We start from the raw sequence: 22,607 nt of genomic DNA, 5'->3' as shown, positions 1-22,607 counted from the left end.
GGTCAGTTTTTAAACATCTAATTTATCTTTTTTAATATGATACAAATATTTGGTTTCTTGTGAAACGAATTTGCGAGCACATATAACGTCGAGATACTCACGATATATTTTTACTTATTCTTTTGCTACTCGTAGTACAAAAGTAAATACTACATGACAAGGCAGAGATCTCCCCCGTCCACGCTTTGATCCACCGGCCTCGATCGACCATTGTGATGTGGCCGTGGATCAGAGTCCTCATCCGATCCGACCAATATTCTTAGAGACAGACAGGCCGTGCTTAGTCAGGATTAGAATTAGAATCAGCTTAAACAACAATTGTTTATAGTTTGAATTTGGATTAAGAAAACAACACCAAACCGCACCTTCCTGCCAGACTCGATCCCACCCAGGAGTCCAGGACTCTTCTCCCCAAACCGACCGAGCCCCCATCTATAAATCCGACCCGCACCCAACCCCTCAACCACACCCATCGAAATCACGAACAAGAAAAAACTCGAAAAAGCATCTCGTCTCTCTCTCGCGAGAGCGACGCCCGTCTCCACCGCCACCATGGCGGCCAATCCCGCCGCCGCGGGGGCCCTGCTGCTCGTCCTCCTCGCCGCCACCGCCCTGGCCTCATCCGCCGCGGACATGTCGATCATCTCCTACAACGAGGCGCACGGCACGCGGGGCCTGGAGGAGCGCACCGAGGCGGAGGCGCGGGCCGTCTACGACCTCTGGCTGGCCGAGAACGGCGGCGGGTCCGGGCCCCCGCGCAACTCCAACGCGCTCGTCGACCGCTTCCGCGTCTTCTGGGACAACCTGCGCTTCGTCGACGCCCACAACGCGCGCGCCGCCGCGGGCCAGGAGGGGTTCCGGCTGGGCCTGAACCGGTTCGCGGATCTCACCAACGCCGAGTTCCGGGCCGCGTTCCTCGGGGTGAGGGGCGCGGCTGAGAGGGCGGGCCGCGTGGTGGGGGAGAGGTACCGCCACGATGGGGTCGAGGAGCTGCCCGAGGCCGTCGATTGGAGGGAGAAGGGGGCCGTCGCCGCCGTCAAGAACCAGGGCCAGTGCGGTGAGTAGCGATCTCTCCTCTCACTCTCGAGCGATTTTTATTATCGAGTAGTTTTTCATGCCTAGATTAGGTTAGATGCGATCGATCCCCTGCTCTGTTAACGGTAATATCGGATCTACTCCGCGTCACTTTTATCCTAGTAATTCTAGATCCCAAATCGATCATGGTAGCGGTGCAACCGGTGTGCTATGAAATTAAACTCTTGGGGTTCGGGTTGCTGCAACAACAAAAAATCACGTACAGGCTAGGTTAGTTGCATAGTTTAATTGCTGGTTTATTTTTCATATACTTTCCTTACGAAGGAAGCAACGACTGCCAGTCGCGCCGCTTTCAATTAATAGCAGGCGATTCGTTGGAGCTGCCATGCGCCGTGCGGTTTCCTTACTTCCAGACACTCGAACTTGGCTCCAAAATTGTTTTCCTGATTTGTGGCCGCCTTTTTAGGTTGTTTTTTGTTATTTTTTCTTGTGCTGTTGAAATTGTTGTATTTGGTGCATCTGTCAGTCAAGTACCGCTGACCAGTTGATCATCGTGACTTGAGCCATGAAAAGATCTTGCATTATAATATTTAATCACAACTATTTTAAGCTTGTTAGTACATCTATACATGTTGTTCTGTATGGGTAATATGGCCCTGATCCACTCATTCTGTTCCCTGCACTTATACTGGACCATGGGAAAATCAGAAGACGCACACAAATATTGTGACAGGAAATTGATGTAGTTAAAACTGTTTTTGAGGGTTTGGTGTTACCTTTCTCACCTTAGATGAGATAAGTCGGTACAACTCTGATTGGTGTGATCCTAGGAACTGCTTAGTTTGTGTAGTTGTAATTGTTCTCAAGTTAATTTGATGTTGACTGATGGATTGTTTTGTGGACGCATGCAGGAAGTTGCTGGGCCTTTTCTGCAATCAGCTCAGTGGAAAGCATCAACCAAATTGTCACTGGTGAGCTGGTCACATTATCTGAGCAGGAGCTTGTGGAGTGTGACACCAATGGACAGAGCAATGGTTGCAACGGGGGGCTTATGGATGATGCCTTCGATTTCATCATAAAGAACGGTGGCGTTGATACTGAAGATGATTACCCTTACAAAGCCTTGGATGGCAGATGTGATATCAACAGGGTAATTTCTTTTTTTACTTGCTTCATATTGTCTCTGCATCCAGATGATTCTCGCTGCTGATGTTCTAACTGGTTTATCTGATTTTTCAGAAAAATGCAAAGGTGGTGAGCATCGATGGCTTTGAAGATGTCCCTGAAAATGATGAGAAATCGTTGCAGAAGGCGGTTGCTCACCAGCCTGTGAGTGTTGCCATCGAAGCTGGTGGCCGGGAGTTTCAGCTCTATCAGTCGGTAAGTGAACTTGCTGTAGCAAGCAGCTTACTTTTATCCAATGTTTAGGTCATTGTGATGATAACTGTCCCCTTTGATCAACATTACAGGGTGTCTTCAGCGGAAGGTGTGGCACACAACTTGACCATGGTGTGGTTGCTGTTGGCTATGGCACTGAGAACGGCAAGGACTACTGGATCGTCCGCAACTCGTGGGGTCCAAACTGGGGAGAGGCTGGGTACCTCCGCATGGAGCGCAACATCAACGCGACCACTGGGAAGTGCGGGATTGCCATGATGTCATCGTACCCTACCAAGAATGGTGCTAACCCGCCCAAGCCATCTCCAACACCCCCCACGCCACCGACACCGCCTCCCCCAGTCGCCCCTGACCATGTCTGTGACGAGAACCAGTCATGCCCAGCCGGCAGCACCTGCTGCTGCGCGTTCAGCTTCAGGAACCAATGCCTGTTATGGGGCTGCTGCCCTGTTGAAGGTGCCACCTGCTGCAAGGACCATGCCAGCTGCTGCCCACCGGACTACCCTGTCTGCAACATCCGTGCTGGAACTTGCTCAGCGGTAATGACTTTGCCTTACTGTGTTTGTTCTTTCTGCAGCATTTATTGTTCATCTCATGCAAGTTTGAGAGTTTTGAGAAGTCATGTCATATGCATGACCAAACTGACCTGAGAGCTATGTGCCGTGCTTTTCTTGAATTACCCAGCAGATATTATGTTTTACTTGAGATTAGAAAACCATAACGGATCAACTAACCTCTTCTGTTTTGATTTAACAGAGCAAGAACAGCCCGCTGACTGTGAAGGCCTTGAAGCGCACCCTCGCTAAGCGCATTACCGCATGAACTCGTCGAGACGGCGGTGAATAGAAGGATGCGGCTGCCTGGAGCTTTTCTGCCTCTGTGCACCGCAAACCTTTGTTCAAAATTTGAACTAGACATGGCTTTTGTAGAATTGGTTCTTAAGTTCAGTACTACTTTTCTTAGATGAAGTCGTCGTTGTACATATCTCCCATTTGTAATGTTCTCAAGAATATTCGTCAAGCTAATTAGTGATTATCCTTGTTCGTCTCAACTTTTAAGTACAAGAGATTAAGCTGTGTGCTCTGTTCGTACCGGTTACTGCCTTTGCTTTCATATGAGCGGTAACAGTGATGTCTCCTGGAGTACATCTGTCCTTAACTCCATATACGAAGGGCTTTCCTGATTTCATCCAAAGACTTTGGCTATACATGGATGGTTACTGTCAGGCATCATTTTTTTTTGGATTTAACTGAACAATTCAGCCGGGACAAAGCCTTACGATATCACTGTTGCTTGGCTAGATATAGATCATTGAAAGGAACATTATTTGCCTATGAATATCATCTTTCCAAACCGTTCAAATCTGAGCGAGACATAAATCCAAGTTTTAATTTACAAAAAGATCAGCTACACCCAAACTTGCAAACATATCAACAACGTGAAAAAGTATGTGTAGCTACAAGCTTGTCCATCTCGAGTGAAACCGTCTTTATCATCTTGGTGTCTTAGCAAAACAGGAAAGAGCAAACTGAACTACTTGGATCTTGAGCTCGGGTTGGGTCATTCTCTTAGTCTTCTTCCAGCAAAACTTCATCCGGATGCATCCACAAGATCGTCTTCACATTTGGATCATCACTTCCCTGCACATACCGATACACACGAGCAATGGTTTACGGGCAATATGAAGTAACCAGGATCGTGTTAATATTTGTAAAAACAGTAAACCGTAACACCAAACATGCCAGTACCGTGAACAAACGTCTCAGTTCCTTCTTCTTGGCTTCCACCTGTAAAAGAGGGCGCATTTTACACATGTGGTTAGCAACGAAGCAGCAAAAGTTTTAAGAGGATCGACGGATCCTACATCATCATCGGAGTCGCTCCACTCTGCGTGACATCCGAATGATGAGCGCACGTCCAAGTGGCCACCGATGTATTCATCTACACTATTTGGGTGCTTCATGTTGACACTTCCATTGTTGGTGCAACCATAGCAGAGACCTTCATCGACAAAAAAAAAAAAAAGTTAACTGCATAGTAAGTAACCAACCAGGCACCAACATATAAAATAATTGCTGACTAAGTAACTGAAGGTATAAGATTACGGTGCAAAAGCTCAAGTTATAGCGCCGCCCACAAAAATGTACTTTTACAACACTTATCCAAGGGAAGGGTCCAACATACCATTTTTGGTAGGACTAACCATGCACAAACAACTGACCAACAATTCTTCTTGCTTTCCTTGTCGCACACATTTGACTTCCGCAAAGAACAGGTTGTTGTCGTTGCCACAATTGAAATCACCTGCTACTTTAGTCATGGTGAAATTGAGATGATAGAACCAAGTACGCTTCTCACAAAATTCTCGGTAGTGCACAACATCTTTGAGTTCATATGCAAGATCCTATGATAAGAAACATGGGTCAGATCAAGAATTCTTGCATGGATAAAACAATAAGACATAGGTCAATCCTTGTAGCAGGAGAAAGAAAGAGAGCGAACCCCGGGAAGATTGTGATCCTCATTATGCTTGTCCACCAAAGCTTCTACTAATCGGTGGACCTGACTACCGGTTTGCTCAGCCACAAGCGATTTCGAACGCTTCTTCCTTCTGCCATCAGGCCAGTAAAGAGCTTTTTCTATGGCCATCTCAACTGAAGGAACCACACCTTGGTTCACTAACCTAATATAGATCGGAGCATATTACATGGTTAGTAGCTTGTATTCTCTTAGAGTGGAGAACATGAAGTTATACTGAGGACTATATAAATGTTATCAGTAGGGCATCGATGAACTAGTTTGCATAGATGCCTGTTCCCGGTCCGTAATTCTTAGAAGAAGAAAAACTATTCCTTCTTTGGTTTCAGATTGCACACTATTTTGATCGGTGAATAGAGCTTAACTTTCTGGCTATCACGATTAGCGGAAACAGAGCCATGTAGGGCTAAGTGCTAATCAAATGTACAAATTAATGTCCTAACAAAAATATGAAAAGTGGTAGTACTTGTTAGTTTCAGCTATTTTTTTGACACAATTTCAGCAGGTTCTCGCCAATGCAGTTTCATGTTCCACTAACTTGAGGTAGCACCGAAAGAGGAATATGCAAATTATTGTAAGTCACCTTGCAAGATTATCCAGAATCTAACTTAAGGGTAATTTTGTTCTTAGTATCCCTACTCGTGTGCTTATCTTTTGTGGCCTACATCCCTACAAGGGCGGCTACATACATCATAGACGCATGTGGCTATTTAAGTAAACCCTGTTTGAATAAAAATCATCTGCAGGTTCGCACACAGAGCAAGGGGAAATAAGTGATGCAAAATCTATCAAGAGCAGAGTGGAGGAACTTTACAGTTTTGGATCCCGACGCTCGTGGAAATAGCGATCCATGGCGCTCTCTGCTTCCTCTGAACTCTGAAATCGCCCGCCGGTGTGAGGATATGTGTGGAAACATCCCCCGAGATCGACCCTGATGTAATATACGAATCCCCAGTCATGCCGTACTTGGCCCCAAATGCGTGACGAGCCTGATGGTGGCGAGGCCATAATGGTGTCCTGACCTGACTGCCGAGAGGAGGAGGAGGAAGTGGCAGTGGCAGTGCTGCCGGAAAATTTCTCCTCCAACGTTGCGGTGTTGGGCGACTCCTTTAGGTCTGCAGGTTCTTCCAACCTTTGCGCCGGAGATTGTGTAGGCCGCCGAGGCACATGCTCCACCACGTACCTGAACTCGAATATGCTGTCGCTGGAGAAGCAATCAAAAAACATTTTTTTTGTTCGATCAGTAAAGTAACAAATCGATTTATTGATCGAAGAGTGAAGTAATCAGTCGATTTTAGGTTTTAGCTAGAGGATTGGTGCCGTTGGTACGTCGAAGGAGGCGGCGGAACAAGGGGTCGCCTCCGGCGATGCCAGGAGAGGTAGATGTCAGCGTAGCATGCACGAACTGCGTCTTCGAGATCCCGGAAGTCTCGGAACGGCCCGCCCGTGACCGGAAGTTACCTGGGGAGGTAGCTCCTGTCCCTGTTGATACGGACGTGGATCGTGATCGGCTGGAATCCGCCGCCGGAGGGGCTTCGCCCGGGGAGGGACTCCGGAGGAAGCTTCTTGGGCGTCATGCCTAAGAGCGGCTGGTTAGATTAGGGTTTGGTACGGTGGTCTCCTCCTTGGCTGCAGAGTGCCCATGAATTACTTGTTTATTGATCTATAATCGCATACAGAACCTGCAGCAGGGATCCAGTTTTGACGACTGTGAACAAGTGCGAGCTCTATGTTCCCCATGGGTTCATGAAGATGAAGCGTTGCAAGATCCTGGCGCTTTTCTTTTTTTTTTGGAGCAACCGCAAGGAGCTCTGGCTAATTCATTAATAAGAAAGGAAAATGATCCAGTTTATGAGGGAAAATCGGATCAAAAACCATACAAATTTAAGTACCTCCGAGCAAACTACATCCAGAGTCTAAAACATCACAACAAGATAGAACAACCTGTCAACAACAAAGTGCCATAGTTACGACAATACGACATGAAGGTTGCATAAAGTGTATCCATAACGTAATCTACTAATCTCACTCGCCTTCTTCTTGCCGCCGATCTTGTTGTCCTTGTGCTTTTTCAACTTCTCCACATTCTTCACAGGGGAGCCAAGCATCGTGATGGAGCGAGGCAACAAAGGGGTCTTAAACTTGTCAATAAACGCAACAAGGGCCTTGTCATCGAACGCGGCGTTCTCTTTCAGGACGATGATAACGCTGGGACTTCAAGTGCGGAGTGTTGTGTCAGCCACAAGGGTGACTTGAGGGTTTATATCGAACTCTCGGGGAACTGAACAAATAGTATTCTCTTCTCCCTTCTTCTATCAATCCTGCAAGTAAAATAAAAGTCTTATGTCCCCAACTCCACCGTGTGGTTGCCAATTACAAAGTTTCGTGTAAGTAATAAAATACAAGTAAAATAAATCAAGTAAAACCAGATTAGATAAAATAACTAAGAAAAAATTTGTAAAGAGGTTGATTGTTTTTTGGTGTTTTGGATGTAAATAAGAAAAATAAATATTTTTGTATTTTCGTATTAAAATAGTGCAGCAAATAAAAACAAAGATAAAAGCAATATAAAGGTGTTTCTTATGATAAAAAGTGGACCGGTGTTTATGGGTTCATTTGACTATTCTCTCTTTAAGTTGTAGTGAACAAATAATAATTCATCAATGAGATATGAGGGTGCAAATAATAGTATGAGTAAAATCGGAATTAATATGGGCATCACGTCCTAATATAGATATGATGCAATCTCTCTTATACTCCACAAGAAAAGGAAAACTCCATGCAATCTTGTATTAAAAATTAACAGAGCATAGCCATAAGTACTTTAACATGAAGTTTGAACATCAAATATACTACCTTGAACAAACAAGATCATCACTACTGTCACGTGACGAACATAGCACACATGCATTCAATTTATCCCTAGTGAGGTAGCAAAGAAAAAGGCAAAATCATAATAGATCTTGAAAATATTGTCACTATTCAATCACTAAAACCGTTCTAATCCATCTAATACACACATCACCTCACACACGCTCTTGCATAGATGTTGGATCAGAACAAATATTTAAGAATGAGATACATAATATGCATATATCAATACATTTTACACATAATATGATCAGATCTCAGAATAAGGATCTACCATATAGGTATTACGAATATGGCCATAATCATGTGAGGCAGCTCATATGACACTAAGAACTATGAAGAAAATGAGATAAATAGATCAAGCTACTGCCACAAATTCGTAGTCCAGAGGTGGACTACTCTCCCTTGATCATGGTGATGGCGGTGAAGACGTTGGAGAAGGTGTAGATCCCTCCGGCAGAGCCTCCGACGGAGTTTCCCCCTCCAATCTTCGCTGTTACAGCCTCTGTTTTCGTGTTTCGGTCTTTCTGCGGCGCTCTCCTCCCGATAACTTTTCGGGGCCATATACATAGTCATTTTTGTTGTGAAGTGTATATGTGGATTGCCTAGCCCTTTCCATCAGTTCGGACTTTTGGTTCAAGTGGCTAGTGCATGAAGCTTAACATGGTATCAGAGCCCCAGGTCTCGAGTTCAAATCCTGGCTTTCACATGGTTTTCGCAATTAAGCCTAAAAATTGTTGTTGCCCCCCTCTTTAGCCACCGCTGTTTCGGTGTGCTCTTCTTCTTTCACGTGTTGACTTTCTCTTCTCCCGTCACACGCGAGTGGGGGTGTTGTGAAGTGTATATGTGGATTGCCTAGCCCTTTCCATCCGTTCGGACTTTTGGTTCAAGTGGCTAGTGCATGAAGCTTAACAATTTTTAGGTCGAAATACGTCTGTGGGCGAAAGAATCAAGTGATTTGGATGATCGACGTCCGAAAGAGCATGGGTGGCACTAGTAACATATGGGTCTTCAATGATGGTATGATACTGATGGTTTGGAAATCCGTAGCGATTGTCTTTTTCTATGACGATAGGTGCTGGCGCGAAGTTGACGTGGGAGTTAGAGATCTCTGTGGTGTAACTTTTCTTCAGTTCCCCAGCAACGGCGCCAGAAATTTAGCTTGACACGCGTACGGCACGCGACCGTTGGGAACCCCAAGTGGAAGGTGTGATGCGTACAGCAGTAAGTTTCCCTCAGTTAGAAACCAAGGTTTATCGAACCAGTAGGAGTCAAGAAGCACGTTGAAGGTTGATGGCGGCGAGATATAGTGCGGCGCAACACCAGGGATTCCGGCGCCAACGTGGAACCTGCACAACACAAACCAAGTACTTTGCCCCAACGAAACAGTGAGGTTGTCAATCTCACCGGCTTGCTGTAACAAAGGATTAGATGTATAGTGTGGAAGATGATTGTTTGCAGAAAACAAGAGAACAAAGATGTTGCAGTAGATTGTATTTCAGTATAGAGAATTGGACCGGGGTCCACAGTTCACTAGAGGTGTCTCTCCCATAAGATAAACAGCATGTTGGGTGAACAAATTACAGTTGGTCAATTGACAAATAAAGAGGGCATGACCATGCACATACATATTATGATGAGTATAGTGAGATTTAATTGGGCATTACGACAAAGTACATAGACCGCTATCCAGCATGCATCTATGCCTAAAAAGTCCACCTTCAGGTTATCATCCGAACCCCCTCCAGTATTAAGTTGCTAACAACAGACAATTGCATTAAGTATTGCGCGTAATGTAATCAATAACTACATCCTCGGCCATAGCATCAATGTTTTATCCCTAGTGGCAACAGCACATCCATAATCTTAGAGATTTCTGTCACTTCCCCAGATTCACGGAGACATGAACCCACTATCGAGCATAAATACTCCCTCTTGGAGTTAAGAGTAAAAACTTGGCCAGAGCTTCTACTAATAACGGAGAGCATGCAAGATCATAAACAACACATAGATAATAGATTGATAATCAACATAACATGGTATTCTCTATTCATCGGATCCCAACAAACACAACATATAAAATTACAGATAGATGATCTTGATCATGTTTGGCAGCTCACAAGACCCGACAATTAAGCACAATGAGGAGAAGACAACCATCTAGCTACTGCTATGGACCCATAGTCCAGGGGTAGACTACTCACATATCACTCCGGAGGCGACCATGGCGGCGTAGAGTCCTCCGGGAGATGATTCCCCTCTCCGGCAGGGTGCCAGAGGCGATCTCCTGAATCCCCCGAGATGGGATTGGCGGCGGCGGCGTCTCTGGAAGGTTTTCTGTATCGTGGCTCTCGGTACTGGGGGTTTCGCGACGAAGGCTATTTGTAGGCGGAAGGGTAGGTCAGGGGGCGTCGCGAGGGGCCCAGGAGACAGGCCGGCGTGGCCAGGGCTTGGGCCGCGCCGCCTGCCCTCCTGGCCACCTCGTGGCCCCACTTCGTTGACTCTTTGGTCTTCTGGAAGCTTCGTGGCAAAATAGGACCCTGGGCGTTGATTTCGTCCAATTCCGAGAATATTTCCTTACTAGGATTTCTGAAACCAAAAACAGCAGAACAAAGAATCGGCACTTCGGCATCTTGTTAATAGGTTAGTTCCAGAAAATGCACGAATATGACATAAAGTGTGCATAAAACATGTAGATATCATCAATAATGTGGCATAGAATATAAGAAATTATCGATACGTCGGAGACGTATCAACAGGGCATTTTCGCGTCACAGATGGCGATTTGGGCCGCTCGGCCCGAAAAATTAGTGACGGGCGAGGTCTAAACGTCAACGATTGTGCAGTAATGAGCGTCGCGGGTGGTTGGCGGCCCGAACTGCTGAGCCAGCAGGGGGCGCGCGACACAACAACTGGGCTTCGGGCTGGTGGACACACCTGACCCACACTCTGCACGCTCATGTTCACATATTTTATGTCTGCTCGCATGATGTCTACTCACGCTTCTTTTCTTGTAGACAGTGTTGGCCCTCCAAGAGCAGAGGTTTGTAGAACAGCAGCACGTTTCCCTTAACTCTGTGTTTGGATGCAGTGAATTGGACTTAGAATTGTGGAATTGGAATTAGGACTTTTAATTCGCTTGTTTGGTTGCGTCTAGAATTGTTGTGCGGAAACTGGAGTCGAATTGCAGCCCGCCCGTCCGAAGCGTTTTTTTACAAAAAACTGATTCCGAGGGTCGAGGCTCCGTATTCCCCTGGAATCTCCCCTCCCCACATACCGGTTGGCAGACGAAGCCTTCCGCGATCTCTCGTCTAGACTCCCTCGACCGCTGCCAGGAGCAAGCCGACGCCGGTGACAGAAGCGAGCCTCCTCGTCCTCCTCTCACTCTCCCCACCCAGCCGTCATCTTGTTTTCCCGTCCATCCCCTCGTTGTCCCTACCCAACCCTGGTCCGCCCCTCCGTGATCCCACCCCAAACCCTAGTTCCAAGAGCGGAAGAACGGCGGCCTGAGGTGAAACGGCGCCGGTTGAGGGTAGCGGCGGTGTTTTCTGACCGGGTCGTCCATGTCACAGTTGTTCGTGACTGCTAGTTCGTGGAGTACGTACACTGGGAGAGATGGTCTCATGGGGAGAATAGAAAAATACAGTCATTAGTCATTACACGTTGATGAACATGCTCGAGTAGTTTATACTAGTTCGTAGTCCAGCCATGCAAAGCAGTACATGTTGGCGCAGGTCCGGACTAGCTTAGCTTTGCTAATCAGCAGCTTCGCGTACATGCGTTGTCTCTACAAGGAAGAACTTCGACAGATCGCGCGGGCTAACTAGTTCGCGTACATATGCCTCTGTCTATTTTCGCTGCATGTGTGCTTTTCTGTCTAATGCTTGGTCGATGTGGTTTTGAACTTTTCCTGTAGGGATTAACAAGGTTTGAGTCCAAGAGAAGGTATATAACACAAGTTTATATTGTCCAAAATCAAAGAAACATCAAATTCAATGGTTGGTACATCCAAACAGGAATTAGAATTGGGTACACTCTCTAATTCTAATAATAAATTCCAAGCGCATACAAACGACATAATTTAAATTGGAAGTGAATTCCTTTCCATACTGGATTTGGAATTTCTAGTCTAATTCAATTCCAGATCCAATTCACTGCATCCAAACACAGCGTAAGTGAATCACCCAAGGTTTATCGAACTCAGGGAGGAAGAGGTTAAAGATATCCCTCTCAAGCAACCCTGCAATCACGATACAAGAAGTCTCTTGTGTCCCCAACACACCCAATACAATTGTCAGATGTATAGTTGCACTAGTTCGGCGAAGATATAGTGAAATACAAGTAATATGGATGAATATGAGTGGTAATAGCAATCTGAAATAAATATGGCAGCGAGTAAACATGCAACAGAACAGTAAATAAACGGAGATTCGATGCTTAGAAACAAGGCCTAGGGATCATACTTTCACTAGTGGACACTCTCAACATTGCAATCATAAAGGAATATAAATAAGCACTTTACTATGCTATTCTGAATTACTCTCTGGCAAGATAACGAACACTAATTCATCATGTAGGCAAACCTTAAAGATGTATTCCCAAGTACTAATAAACACCCCACGCTGTCACTGTGAGCATTCATAGGAGGTACTAACACACCACAATTTCATAGAGACATCCAACTCAAATCATAACTCAGTGAATAAGTATTCTGTGAAATATAGCCTAAGAGACCCACACGGTGCACACACTGTCACCTTTACACACGTGGGACAAGGAGTCTCCGGAGATCACATAAGTAAAATCCACTTGAATAGCATAACAACATCTAGATTACAAAGCTCATCATATGGATGTCAATCATGTAAAGCAGCTCATGAGATCATTGTATTGAAGTACATGGGAGAGAGAGATTAACCACATAGCTACCGGTATAGCCCTTAGCCTCGATGGAGAACTACTCCCTCCTCATGGGAGACAGCAGCGGTGATGAAGATGGCGGTGGTGTCGATGGAGATGCCTTCCGGGGGCACTTCCCCGTCCCGGCGGCGTGCCGGAACAGAGACTTCTGTCCCCCAGATCTTGGCTTCACGATGGCGGCGGCTCTGGAAGGTTTCTCGTACCGTGGCTTATTCGTCTCGAAGATTTATGTCAGGGAGGCTTAAATAGGCGAAGAGTCGGAGTCAGAAGGGGTCTGGTGGCTCCACACACCAGGGGGGCGCCCCCCCTTGGCCGCGCCGCCACCACGTGTGGGGCCACCAGGGCTCCCCTCTGGTCCCTCTTCGGTGCTCTGGAAGCTTCCTTGAAATATAAGATACTGGGCGTTGATTTCGTCCAATTCCGAGAATATTTCCTTACTAGGATTTCTGAAACCAAAAACAGCAGAAAACAGGAACTGGCACTTCGGCATCTTGTCAATAGGTTAGTTCTGGAAAACGCATAAAATCATCATAAAGTGTGAACAAAACATGTAGGTATTGTCATAAAACAAGCATGGAACATAAGAAATTATAGATACGTTGGAGACGTATCAGCATCCCCAAACTTAGTTCCTACTCGTCCTCGAGTAGGTAAACGATAACAAAGATAATTTCTGAAGTGACATGCTACCAACATAATCTTGATCCAATAATGATGTAAAGCATATGAGCTGAGATCAAATCACTCAAAGCAAATGTCTATATTGATATAAGAGATGATAATGCAAGAATTAAACAAGCTAGAAGTTTTCATGAACTATTGCTTTAAAGACATGAAACTGTACAAAGTTAATTAAAGATGTGTTAAGTATTCAGCGTAGAAGTTCCATCCTTCATTCCAAGCATCAAGTAAATTTTCACAACATAAGAAGGATTCAGTCAAGTAAACATAAACATGAACGTCATGAATCAACGGTTTCGAAGTCTACTCAACCGGTGAGCGCAAGCATTTGGCATTGGCACCAGGATGTTATGGCATAAAGAACGTTAATGGGGGTTTGGAAGGCCAAATGGAAGAAAGTCTTACAAAGCTATAAGTGATCATTAGACAAGAGGAAGTCTTATGATCGAAGCTATGCAAGGAGTAGTGATTGCCATGCAACAGATGCACATAGAGCTATATGTGTATGAAAGCTCTCCAATGGAACTAGTGGGGGTGCATCCAACTTGATTGCTCACGAAGACCTAGAGCACTTTTGAGGAAGCTCATCATTGGAATATACAACCCAAGTTCTATAGTGTAAATTCCCCACATAGTTATACTAGTAAAACATGAAAACTCTCTCATATGGAATATAGGTGCTAAACATGAGCACAAATGATGACTATGAATACTGCAGGTGCTAAAACATGAGCACAAGTGTGGATAAAAGATAGTAATGCTGCCCCCTTTTTCTTTATTCTCTCCTTTTTCTTTTCTATTTTTTTCTTTCTTTTCTTTTTCTCTTTTTGATTGCCTCCATGGCTCTTTTCACTTTTAGGGGCAACACCCTAATATGAAAACACACTTTTTGGTACAAATAACTCATAATGAATAAAACATGGTGTATAAAACTGTATGCCTCTGCCAGTGTAGCAGGATGTGCAATGATCTAGCGTAACATGGGTAAACCACACATCAGCTGTATAGGATCATGCAAAGCGATATATAAATAACAAATGACAACATGTAATGTAATGTAAAATGGAAGTTGCATGGCAATATATCTCGGAACAGCTATGGAAATGCTGTGGTAGGTAGGTATGGTGGCTGTTTTGAGGAAGATGTATGGCTTATGTGTAGGAGAACAAGAGAAAGTCCTCCCACGGGTTTGGATGTACTGGCGAAGTATGCACAATTCTCAATGTGAGCAAAAGGCAATGCATAGTACCGAAGAGGCTAGCAAATTTGGATGGTGGAAGTGCCAAAAACCGTAGCTTAACATTAGTCAAAAAGAACTCACAAGCTTATTGCAAACATCTAGCAGGTTCAACATTAAGAGCATGATTAAAATTTACTCCAAGGAGGGCCGTTCACGGTGGCACAAGTACCCCGCTAGCTCCCTCGACCTTCAGCACAACTTAGTTATTACGATGAACTCTCAGACATGGAAAGCTATCAAGTCCAACTACACCTTCAACTATTTAAATAGAGTTTGTAGTACGGCACAAGCTTAAAGACAACAATCCACTACTGATTTTAACTTATTTAAACAACAAGCCTTACCATCTAAATACCTCAAAACGTTTGCAAAGAATCAAGTTATCAAAGCTCAATGATCTACAAGATTATGCAAGTGTTTCATTATACCACTACCACATGCAACATTTTCTGAACCGACCAATGAACGAAGCAGTTTCAACCTTCGCCATGAACATTAAAAGCTAAGAACACATGCATGTGTTCATATGAACCAGCGGAGCGTGTCTCTCTCCCACACAAGCATTTATTCAGAGAATGAAAATAACAAAATGAAAATAACAGCATACAGACGCTCCAAGTAAAATACATAAGATGTGACGGAATAAAAATATAGTTTCAATAGAAGAACCTGATAAATTGTTGATGAAGAAGGGGATGCCTTGGGCATCCCCAAGCTTAGACGCTTGAGTCTTCTTAAAATATGCAGGGGTGAACCACGGGGGCATCCCCAAGCTTAGACTTTTCACTCTTCTTAATCATATTGTATCATCCTCCTCTCTTGACCCTTGAAAATTTCCTCCACACCAAACTCAAAACAAACTCATTAGAGGGTTAGTGCATAGTCAAAAATTCACATATTCAGAGGTTACACAATCATTCTTAACACTTCTAGACATTGCCCAAAGCTACTGAAAGTTAATGGAACAAAGAAATCCATCCAACATAGCAAAATAGGCAATGCGAAATAAAAGGCAGAATCTGTCAAAACAGAACAGTCCGTAAAGACGAATTTTTCTGGGGCACTAAACTTGCTCAGATGAGAAAACTCCAAACTAATGAAAGTTGTGTACATATCTGAGGATCACGCACGTAAATTGGCAGATTTTTCTGAGTTACCTACAGAGAACCCTGCCCAAATTCGTGACAGAAAGAAATCTGTTTCTGTGCAGTAATCCAAATCTAGTATCAACCTTACTATCAAAGACTTTACTTAGCACAACAATGCAATAAAATAAAGATAAGGAGAGGTTGCTACAGTAGTAACAACTTCCAAGACTCAAATATAAAACAAAAATTGTTGTAGTAAAATAAAAACATGGGTTATCTCCAAAGAAGTGTTTTCTTTATAGCCATTAAGATGGGCTCAGGAATTTTAATGATGCACTCGCAAGAAATAAGAGTTGAAGCAAAAGAGAGCATCAAGAAGCAAATTCAAAACAAATTTAAGCCTAACCCACTTCCTATGAAAAGGAATCTTGTAAATAAACAAATTCATGAAGCATAATGCAACAAGCATAGAAAGATAAAACAAGTGTAATTTCAAAAATTTCATCATATAGAGAGGTGTTTTAGTAACATGAAAATTTCTACAACCATATTTTCCTCTCTCATAAAGATTTTCAGTAGCATCATGAACAAACTCAACAATATAACTATCAAATGAAACATTCTTATCATGAGCTTCATGCATAAAATTATTACTACTCCCAACATAAGCATAGTCATTCTTATTAATTGTAGTGGGAGCAAATTCAACAAAGTAGCTATCATTATTATTCTCATCAAGTGTAGGAGGCATAGTATAATCATAATAAAATTTACTCTCCATAGTTGGTGGCACCAAAATACCACTATCATTATAGTCATCATAAATGGGAGGCAAAGTATCATCAAAGAAAATTTTCTCCTCAATGCTTGGTGGACTAAAAATATCATGCTCATCAAAACCAGCTTCCCCAAGCTTAGAATTTTTCATATCATTAGCAACAATGGTGTTCAAAGCGTTCATACTGATATTATTGCTACTATCATGCAAATAAGGTTCCATAGGTTTTTTAATTTTCGCATCAAACAATCCATGTCTTAACTCAGGAAATAGCTTAAAAAGCTCACTGTTACTTTCCATTATGCCTAACTAGTGAAAAACTAGAAACAAAAAGATGCAATTGCAGGATCTAAAGGAAATAGCTTCGAGCACTTACAACGGCGCCAGAAAATAACTTAGTTACCTGGGACCGGAGTGTGAGTGCCTTTTACCTTTCCTCCCCGGCAACGGCGCCAGAAAATAGCTTGATGTCTACTCACGCTTCTTTTCTTGTAGACAGTGTTGGGCCTCCAAGAGCAGAGGTTTGTAGAACAGCAACAAGTTTCCCTTAAGTGAATCACCCAAGGTTTATCGAACTCGGGGAGGAAGAGGTCAAAGATATACCTCTCAAGCAACCCTGCAATCACGATACAAGAAGTCTCTTGTGTCCCCAACACACCCAATACACTTGTCAGATGTATAGGTGCACTAGTTCGGCGAAGAGATAGTGAAATACAAGTAGTATGAATGTATATGAGTGGTAATAGCAATCTGAATAAAATATGGCAGCGAGCAAACATGTAGCAGAACTTGTTGGAAACGGTGTTTCAATGTTCGGAAACAAGGCCTAGGGATCATACTTTCACTAGTGGACACTCTCAACATTGCAATCATAAAGGAATATAAATAAGCACTTCACTATGCTATTCTGAATTACTCTTTGGCAAGATAACGAACACTAATTCATCATGTAGGCAAACCTTAAAGATGTATTCCCAAGTACTAATAAACACCCCACGCTGTCACTGTGAGCATTCATAGGAGGTACTAACTCACCACAATTTCATAGAGACATCCAACTCAAATCATAACTCAGTGAATAAGTATTCTGTGAAATATAGCCTAAGAGACCCACACGGTGCACACACTGACACCTTTACACACGTGAGACAAGGAGTCTCCGGAGATCACATAAGTAAAATCCACTTGAATAGCATAACGACATCTAGATTACAAAGCTCATCATATGGATCTCAATCATGTAAAGCAGCTCATGAGATCATTGTATTGAAGTACATGGAAGAGAGAGATTAACCACATAGCTACCGGTACATCCCTTAGCCTCGATGGAGAACTACTCCCTCCTCATGGGAGACAACAGCGGTGATGAAGATGGCGGTGGTGTCTATGGAGATGCCTTCCGGGGGCACTTCCCCATCCCGGCGGCGTGCCGGAACAGAGACTTCTGTCCCCCAGATCTTGGCTTCGCGATGGCGGCGGCTCTGGAAGGTTTCTCGTACCGTGGCTTATTCGTCTCGAAGATTTAGGTCAGGGAGGCTTAAATAGGCGAAGAGTCGGAGTCGGAAGGGGTCTGGTGGCTCCACACACCAGGGGGCGCCCCCCTTGGCCGCGCCACCACCACGTGTGGGGCCACCAGGGCTCCCCTCTGGTCCCTCTTCGGTGCTCTGGAAGCTTCCTTGAAATATAAGATACTGGGCGTTGATTTCGTCCAATTCCGAGAATATTTCCTTACTAGGATTTCTGAAACCAAAAACAGCAGAAAAAAGGAACTGACACTTCGGCATCATGTCAATAGGTTAGTTCCGGAAAACGCATAAAATCATCATAAAGTGTGAACAAAACATGTAGGTATTGTCATAAAACAAGCATGGAAGATAAGAAATTATAGATACGTTGGAGACGTATCACCGCACAACAATCCAAGACCTGCAGCACTAGGACTCATATTTGTAAGGGGCGACAACCACTGTCTACACACATGTACTAGGCCTGCACCACTCGGGCCCGCATGTCAGGTACCGACATGACCCACCTGCGTGGGGCCGCCCGTTCCGACAGCCTCCGAGCATGCGAAGTGGCCCACAACTGTCAATACCACCAACATGATTTCCACATGTCGGTTGCCATGCCAAAAAAAAAAATCCACACGTGCCAGCACAATTGTCCGATCGCCGTCAATTCTGGACGCATGGCCCCACAGGTCAGAGCCTGTTGGGACCCTTCTCTGAGAGTTTTGGCGGGTCCGGAATGCTAGAGATCTGTGGGGGCCACATTTCAGAGCCTGCTGGGACCCGTCTCTGAGAGTTTTGGTGAGTCCGGCATGCCAGAGATCTGTGGAGGCCGCATGTCAGAAACAAATATGCTACCTTGAACAAACAATATCATCACTACTGTCACGTGACGAACATAGGACATGCATTTACTTTATCCCTAGTGAGGTAGCAAAGGAAAAGGCAAAACCATAATAGATCTTGAAAATATTGTCACTGTCCAATCAATAAAACCATGCTACTCAATCTAATACACACACCTCCCCACATACGCTCTTACATAGATGTTGGATAAGAAAAAAATACTTAAGAACGGGATACAAAATATGCATCTATCAATACATCTTACACATAATATGATCAGATCTCATAGCATAATATCATAGAACAAGGATCCACCACATAGGTATTACAAATATGACCATAATCGTGTGAGACAGATCATATGGCACTAAGAACTATGAAGAACATGAGAGAAATAGATCAAGGTACTACTAGAAACCCGTAGTCCATAGGTGGACTACTCTTCCTTGATTATGGTGATGGTGGTGAAGACGTTGGAGAAGGTGGAGATCCCTCCAGCGGAGCCTCCGACGGAGTTTCCCCCTCCAATCTTCACATGCAGCCTATGTTTTCGTGTTTCGGTCTTTCTATGGCGCTCTCCTCCCTAGAACTCTCCGGGGTCATATATATAGTGATTTTTAGGTTAAAATACGTCGGCGGGTGAAAGAATCAATCGATTTGGACGATCAGCGTCCGAAAGAGCCTGGGTGGCACGCCCTACTAGGGTGGGCGTGCCACCTATGATCTTTCGGGCCTCAGGCCTCTCCAGGTGTGGTTCCAGGGCCCGGGGTGCTCCTCATGATGAAAAATGACGCTCCAAAAATCATAGGTCAATTTGACTCCGCATAGGTCTTTGAAAGTGAAAAATACATAAAACAGAGAATTCTTTTTCTGTAGAGTTTGATACGTCCAAAACGTATCTATAATTTTTGATTGTTTCATGTTAATATTATGCCTTTGGCACTTGTTTTTGTATTAAGTTTATGATTTATTTAGACTAACCTATTAATAGTTGCAAAAGTTCACAATATTCTTGTTTTACACTTTGATGTGTAGAATTATCAAGAATACAAAAGGAAACCTTGTTGGAGTCGAATTGGAACTTTGCTGAAATCTGTCCCAGAACTGTTTTCGGAGATTGTCTGTTTGACCCTCGAAGATGACCTCCAACGGAGTTGGGCCTGAAGAGGAAGTTGTAGATAATTTTCTGCTGAACGTTCTAGAGTTACAATTCGGCCCAATCGGAGTTCAGACGCGGCCTGTAGGCCCGTTTTGGTGGAACCCTAAAAGGGGTGACGGAAATCCGAGAAGCTATATAAAGATATAAAGGGAGGAAACCTAACTCGTGGAGGACACCTCCACCCACAAATTTCCAGCCACCAAAGCCACGTTTTTGCCTCCCCCATGGATCCCATCTCCATGGGGGAGGGCTCCCAAGAAGCCATGAAGGAGGGAGGCTAAGGGGCGGCGCTCCCCAAGCTTGTTGGCGGCGGGGAAAGGAGTTCCCCGCGCCGCCTGCGCCGCCGCGCTGCCCCTCTCCAGCGTCTTCACCGCCATCTCCATCACCATCTCCTCCTTGTATTCAGTGGTTCATCCTCTCATAAACCTCTGTACCGTCCTATGTAAACATGGTGTTTGATGCTATAATATTTAGCCTATGATCTATGTCATGTTTATGTAGTATATTTGTCTTTTGATTGCTTTGTTGAATGTCTATGGTTCATTAGAGTTGTATGTTGATATGGTACTGTCCTTTGATGTCCATTATACTTGTGCGCGCATGGATCAACACCATAGGGTTAGTAGTATGTGCAGGGGGGTAGTCCTTCCGGAGCGACAGAAACCTGAGGGCTCAAACCGGTTAGTTGCATGTATGGGAGTAAGAGGACCATAAACTTAAGGCTATGGTTGGGGAAACCTTAATGCATTGTTAGTATTTACGGATGTTTGCTAACAATCCAATCATATAGTACTTGTAATCCCAAGTAGTGGAGCGCTTGTATATTTAGCCTCTCCCACATTGAAAACTACATCAAAGACAATGAAGTAAATGTCTTCACTAATTAATCTTGGATAAAGCCACCACAATTACCACCACTTTTCCACACTCATGGTACTGTTAGTATATGGTTACTTAGTGTACTTTATTGCTGCAGCACTAACATTTACTTTCATGTATTTATTATCTTGCAAAGCTATCTCTCATACCCGTATTGCTACCGTAGTTTTATTTCCTAGATAATGCAAACGTTTAGTGCGCGTAGAGTTGTATCAGTGGTTGATAGAACTTGAGAGAATACTTATCCTACCTTTAGCTCCTCGTTGGGTTCGACACTCTTACTTATCGAAAAGTTGTTCTCTATCTTAGTATGGATAGGGAATGCGAATTGCAAAAAAATAGTAGTAATTTTTATCTAAACGTTTTCAAAAAGAGAGTGATTGGAAAGATGAGCAATGATTAAGTGGGGGTCGACCTTGAACACTTGTGTTCATGCCTATGAAATCAAAGCAAATCTTTCCATGGAAGCTTCTCATCCAAAAACATGTAAATATTGTGTATATGCCTCTGTACATAGAAATAAAATTGGTTATAACAATCTCTAGTAGAAAGTTGATGCTAGATTTGGATTTCTGCACATAGACAGATTTTTGCTGTCCACCGTTTTGAGTTGTATAGATTTCAGAAAAATTGAAACATTCTGAAAAACTTCAAGCGTGATCCTCAGATATGTACGCAACTTTCATTAATTTTAACTTTTCTGATTTGGGGTACGTAGATAGGTCGAAAAATTCGATCTTTACTGACTGTTCTGTTTAGACAGATTTTGTGCTTCTCTGTAAATAAAATCGTAATAAATCTCAGATTATTATTTTGACCTGAAAATTTTTGTGCATAAACCTGATATTATTACCTGTCTTTCATTAGTTTTGAGTTTCTTCATTTGAGCTACGTAGACTGTTCAGTTTTTGCAGATTGTCATGCTTATTTAGTTTTGTACTTATACTCAATGTTTATAATCTTTATTTGATCACTAAATTTTATAAATTGGTTAGTATACAGTAGGTAATCTTCAATTAAACTTGTCAAAGCTTGAACATGAGTGGATTTTATTTAATGAGTACTAACCCTACTAATGAGTTTTGTGAAGTTTTATGTGGATGTAGCTTATAAAATCCAATCGATATGGCGATATGAGATGAATAAGAAGACGCAAGAGCTCAAGCTTGGGGATGTGTAGGTGCATCCCAAGAACATATTCAAGAACATACAATCATCTAAGCTTGGGGATGCCCGAGTCATCCCCTATTCATCAACAAACATGAGGTTATCTCGTTCATACTCTATATTACCCGTCCACATGATATGAATCGTCTTAACGTGTATTATAATTGATTTTATATGTCTTGGTTTTACCTTCTTTAGTTTTCTTAGGCTTCTTATTTGGTATTTATTGCTTATTTGCTTTCACTTATAATTTTAAAACAACAAAAATATTTTCTTTTGTTTTGCTTCTTTGTTGGGTTCTTTATTTGCTTGTTACTTTTGGTTTTCTTTTAGAGTTTACCTTGCTGTAGCTAGCATGTTTAGGTCATGTTTAGCCTCTGGTCTATTAGTTTATCAAAAATAAAATACCAAATTTTATCCATTTAGTTTAGTTGATACATTTGTAAAAAGTGATTTTCGATTTTCTGTTTTCAGAATCTACTGCTCATTGCGTGATTTT

The 22,607-nt window shown here is 43.4% G+C and overlaps 2 protein-coding genes across 2 annotated transcripts; one reads left to right on the top strand and one right to left on the bottom strand.

The window, feature by feature from the left end:
* The first annotated feature begins 456 nt into the window (after nucleotides 1–456).
* Nucleotides 457–3,484, top strand: LOC127337234 (oryzain beta chain). The gene is made up of 5 exons (XM_051364198.1): nucleotides 457–1,057; nucleotides 1,947–2,185; nucleotides 2,275–2,415; nucleotides 2,505–2,972; nucleotides 3,190–3,484. The coding sequence occupies exons 1-5, from the start codon at nucleotides 553–555 to the stop codon at nucleotides 3,253–3,255; spliced, it is 1,419 nt and encodes a 472-aa protein (XP_051220158.1). The 5' UTR covers nucleotides 457–552; the 3' UTR covers nucleotides 3,256–3,484.
* Nucleotides 3,485–3,853: 369 nt separating this feature from the next.
* LOC127329749 (uncharacterized) lies at nucleotides 3,854–6,548 on the bottom strand. Its single transcript, XM_051356208.2, has 7 exons — nucleotides 6,433–6,548; nucleotides 5,786–6,175; nucleotides 4,936–5,116; nucleotides 4,618–4,837; nucleotides 4,298–4,434; nucleotides 4,182–4,220; nucleotides 3,854–4,073 (listed from the first exon to the last, which is right to left on the bottom strand). Exons 1-7 carry the CDS (start codon nucleotides 6,546–6,548, stop codon nucleotides 4,002–4,004), a joined length of 1,155 nt encoding a protein of 384 aa, XP_051212168.1. The 3' UTR covers nucleotides 3,854–4,001.
* Nucleotides 6,549–22,607: the final 16,059 nt, after the last annotated feature.

This window comes from Lolium perenne, chromosome 2, assembly GCF_019359855.2.
Source record: "Lolium perenne isolate Kyuss_39 chromosome 2, Kyuss_2.0, whole genome shotgun sequence".
Lineage (NCBI taxonomy): Eukaryota > Viridiplantae > Streptophyta > Magnoliopsida > Poales > Poaceae > Lolium > Lolium perenne.
The sequence above is the reverse complement of the archived record's forward strand: the minus strand, read 5'-3'. Positions and strand labels throughout refer to the sequence as shown.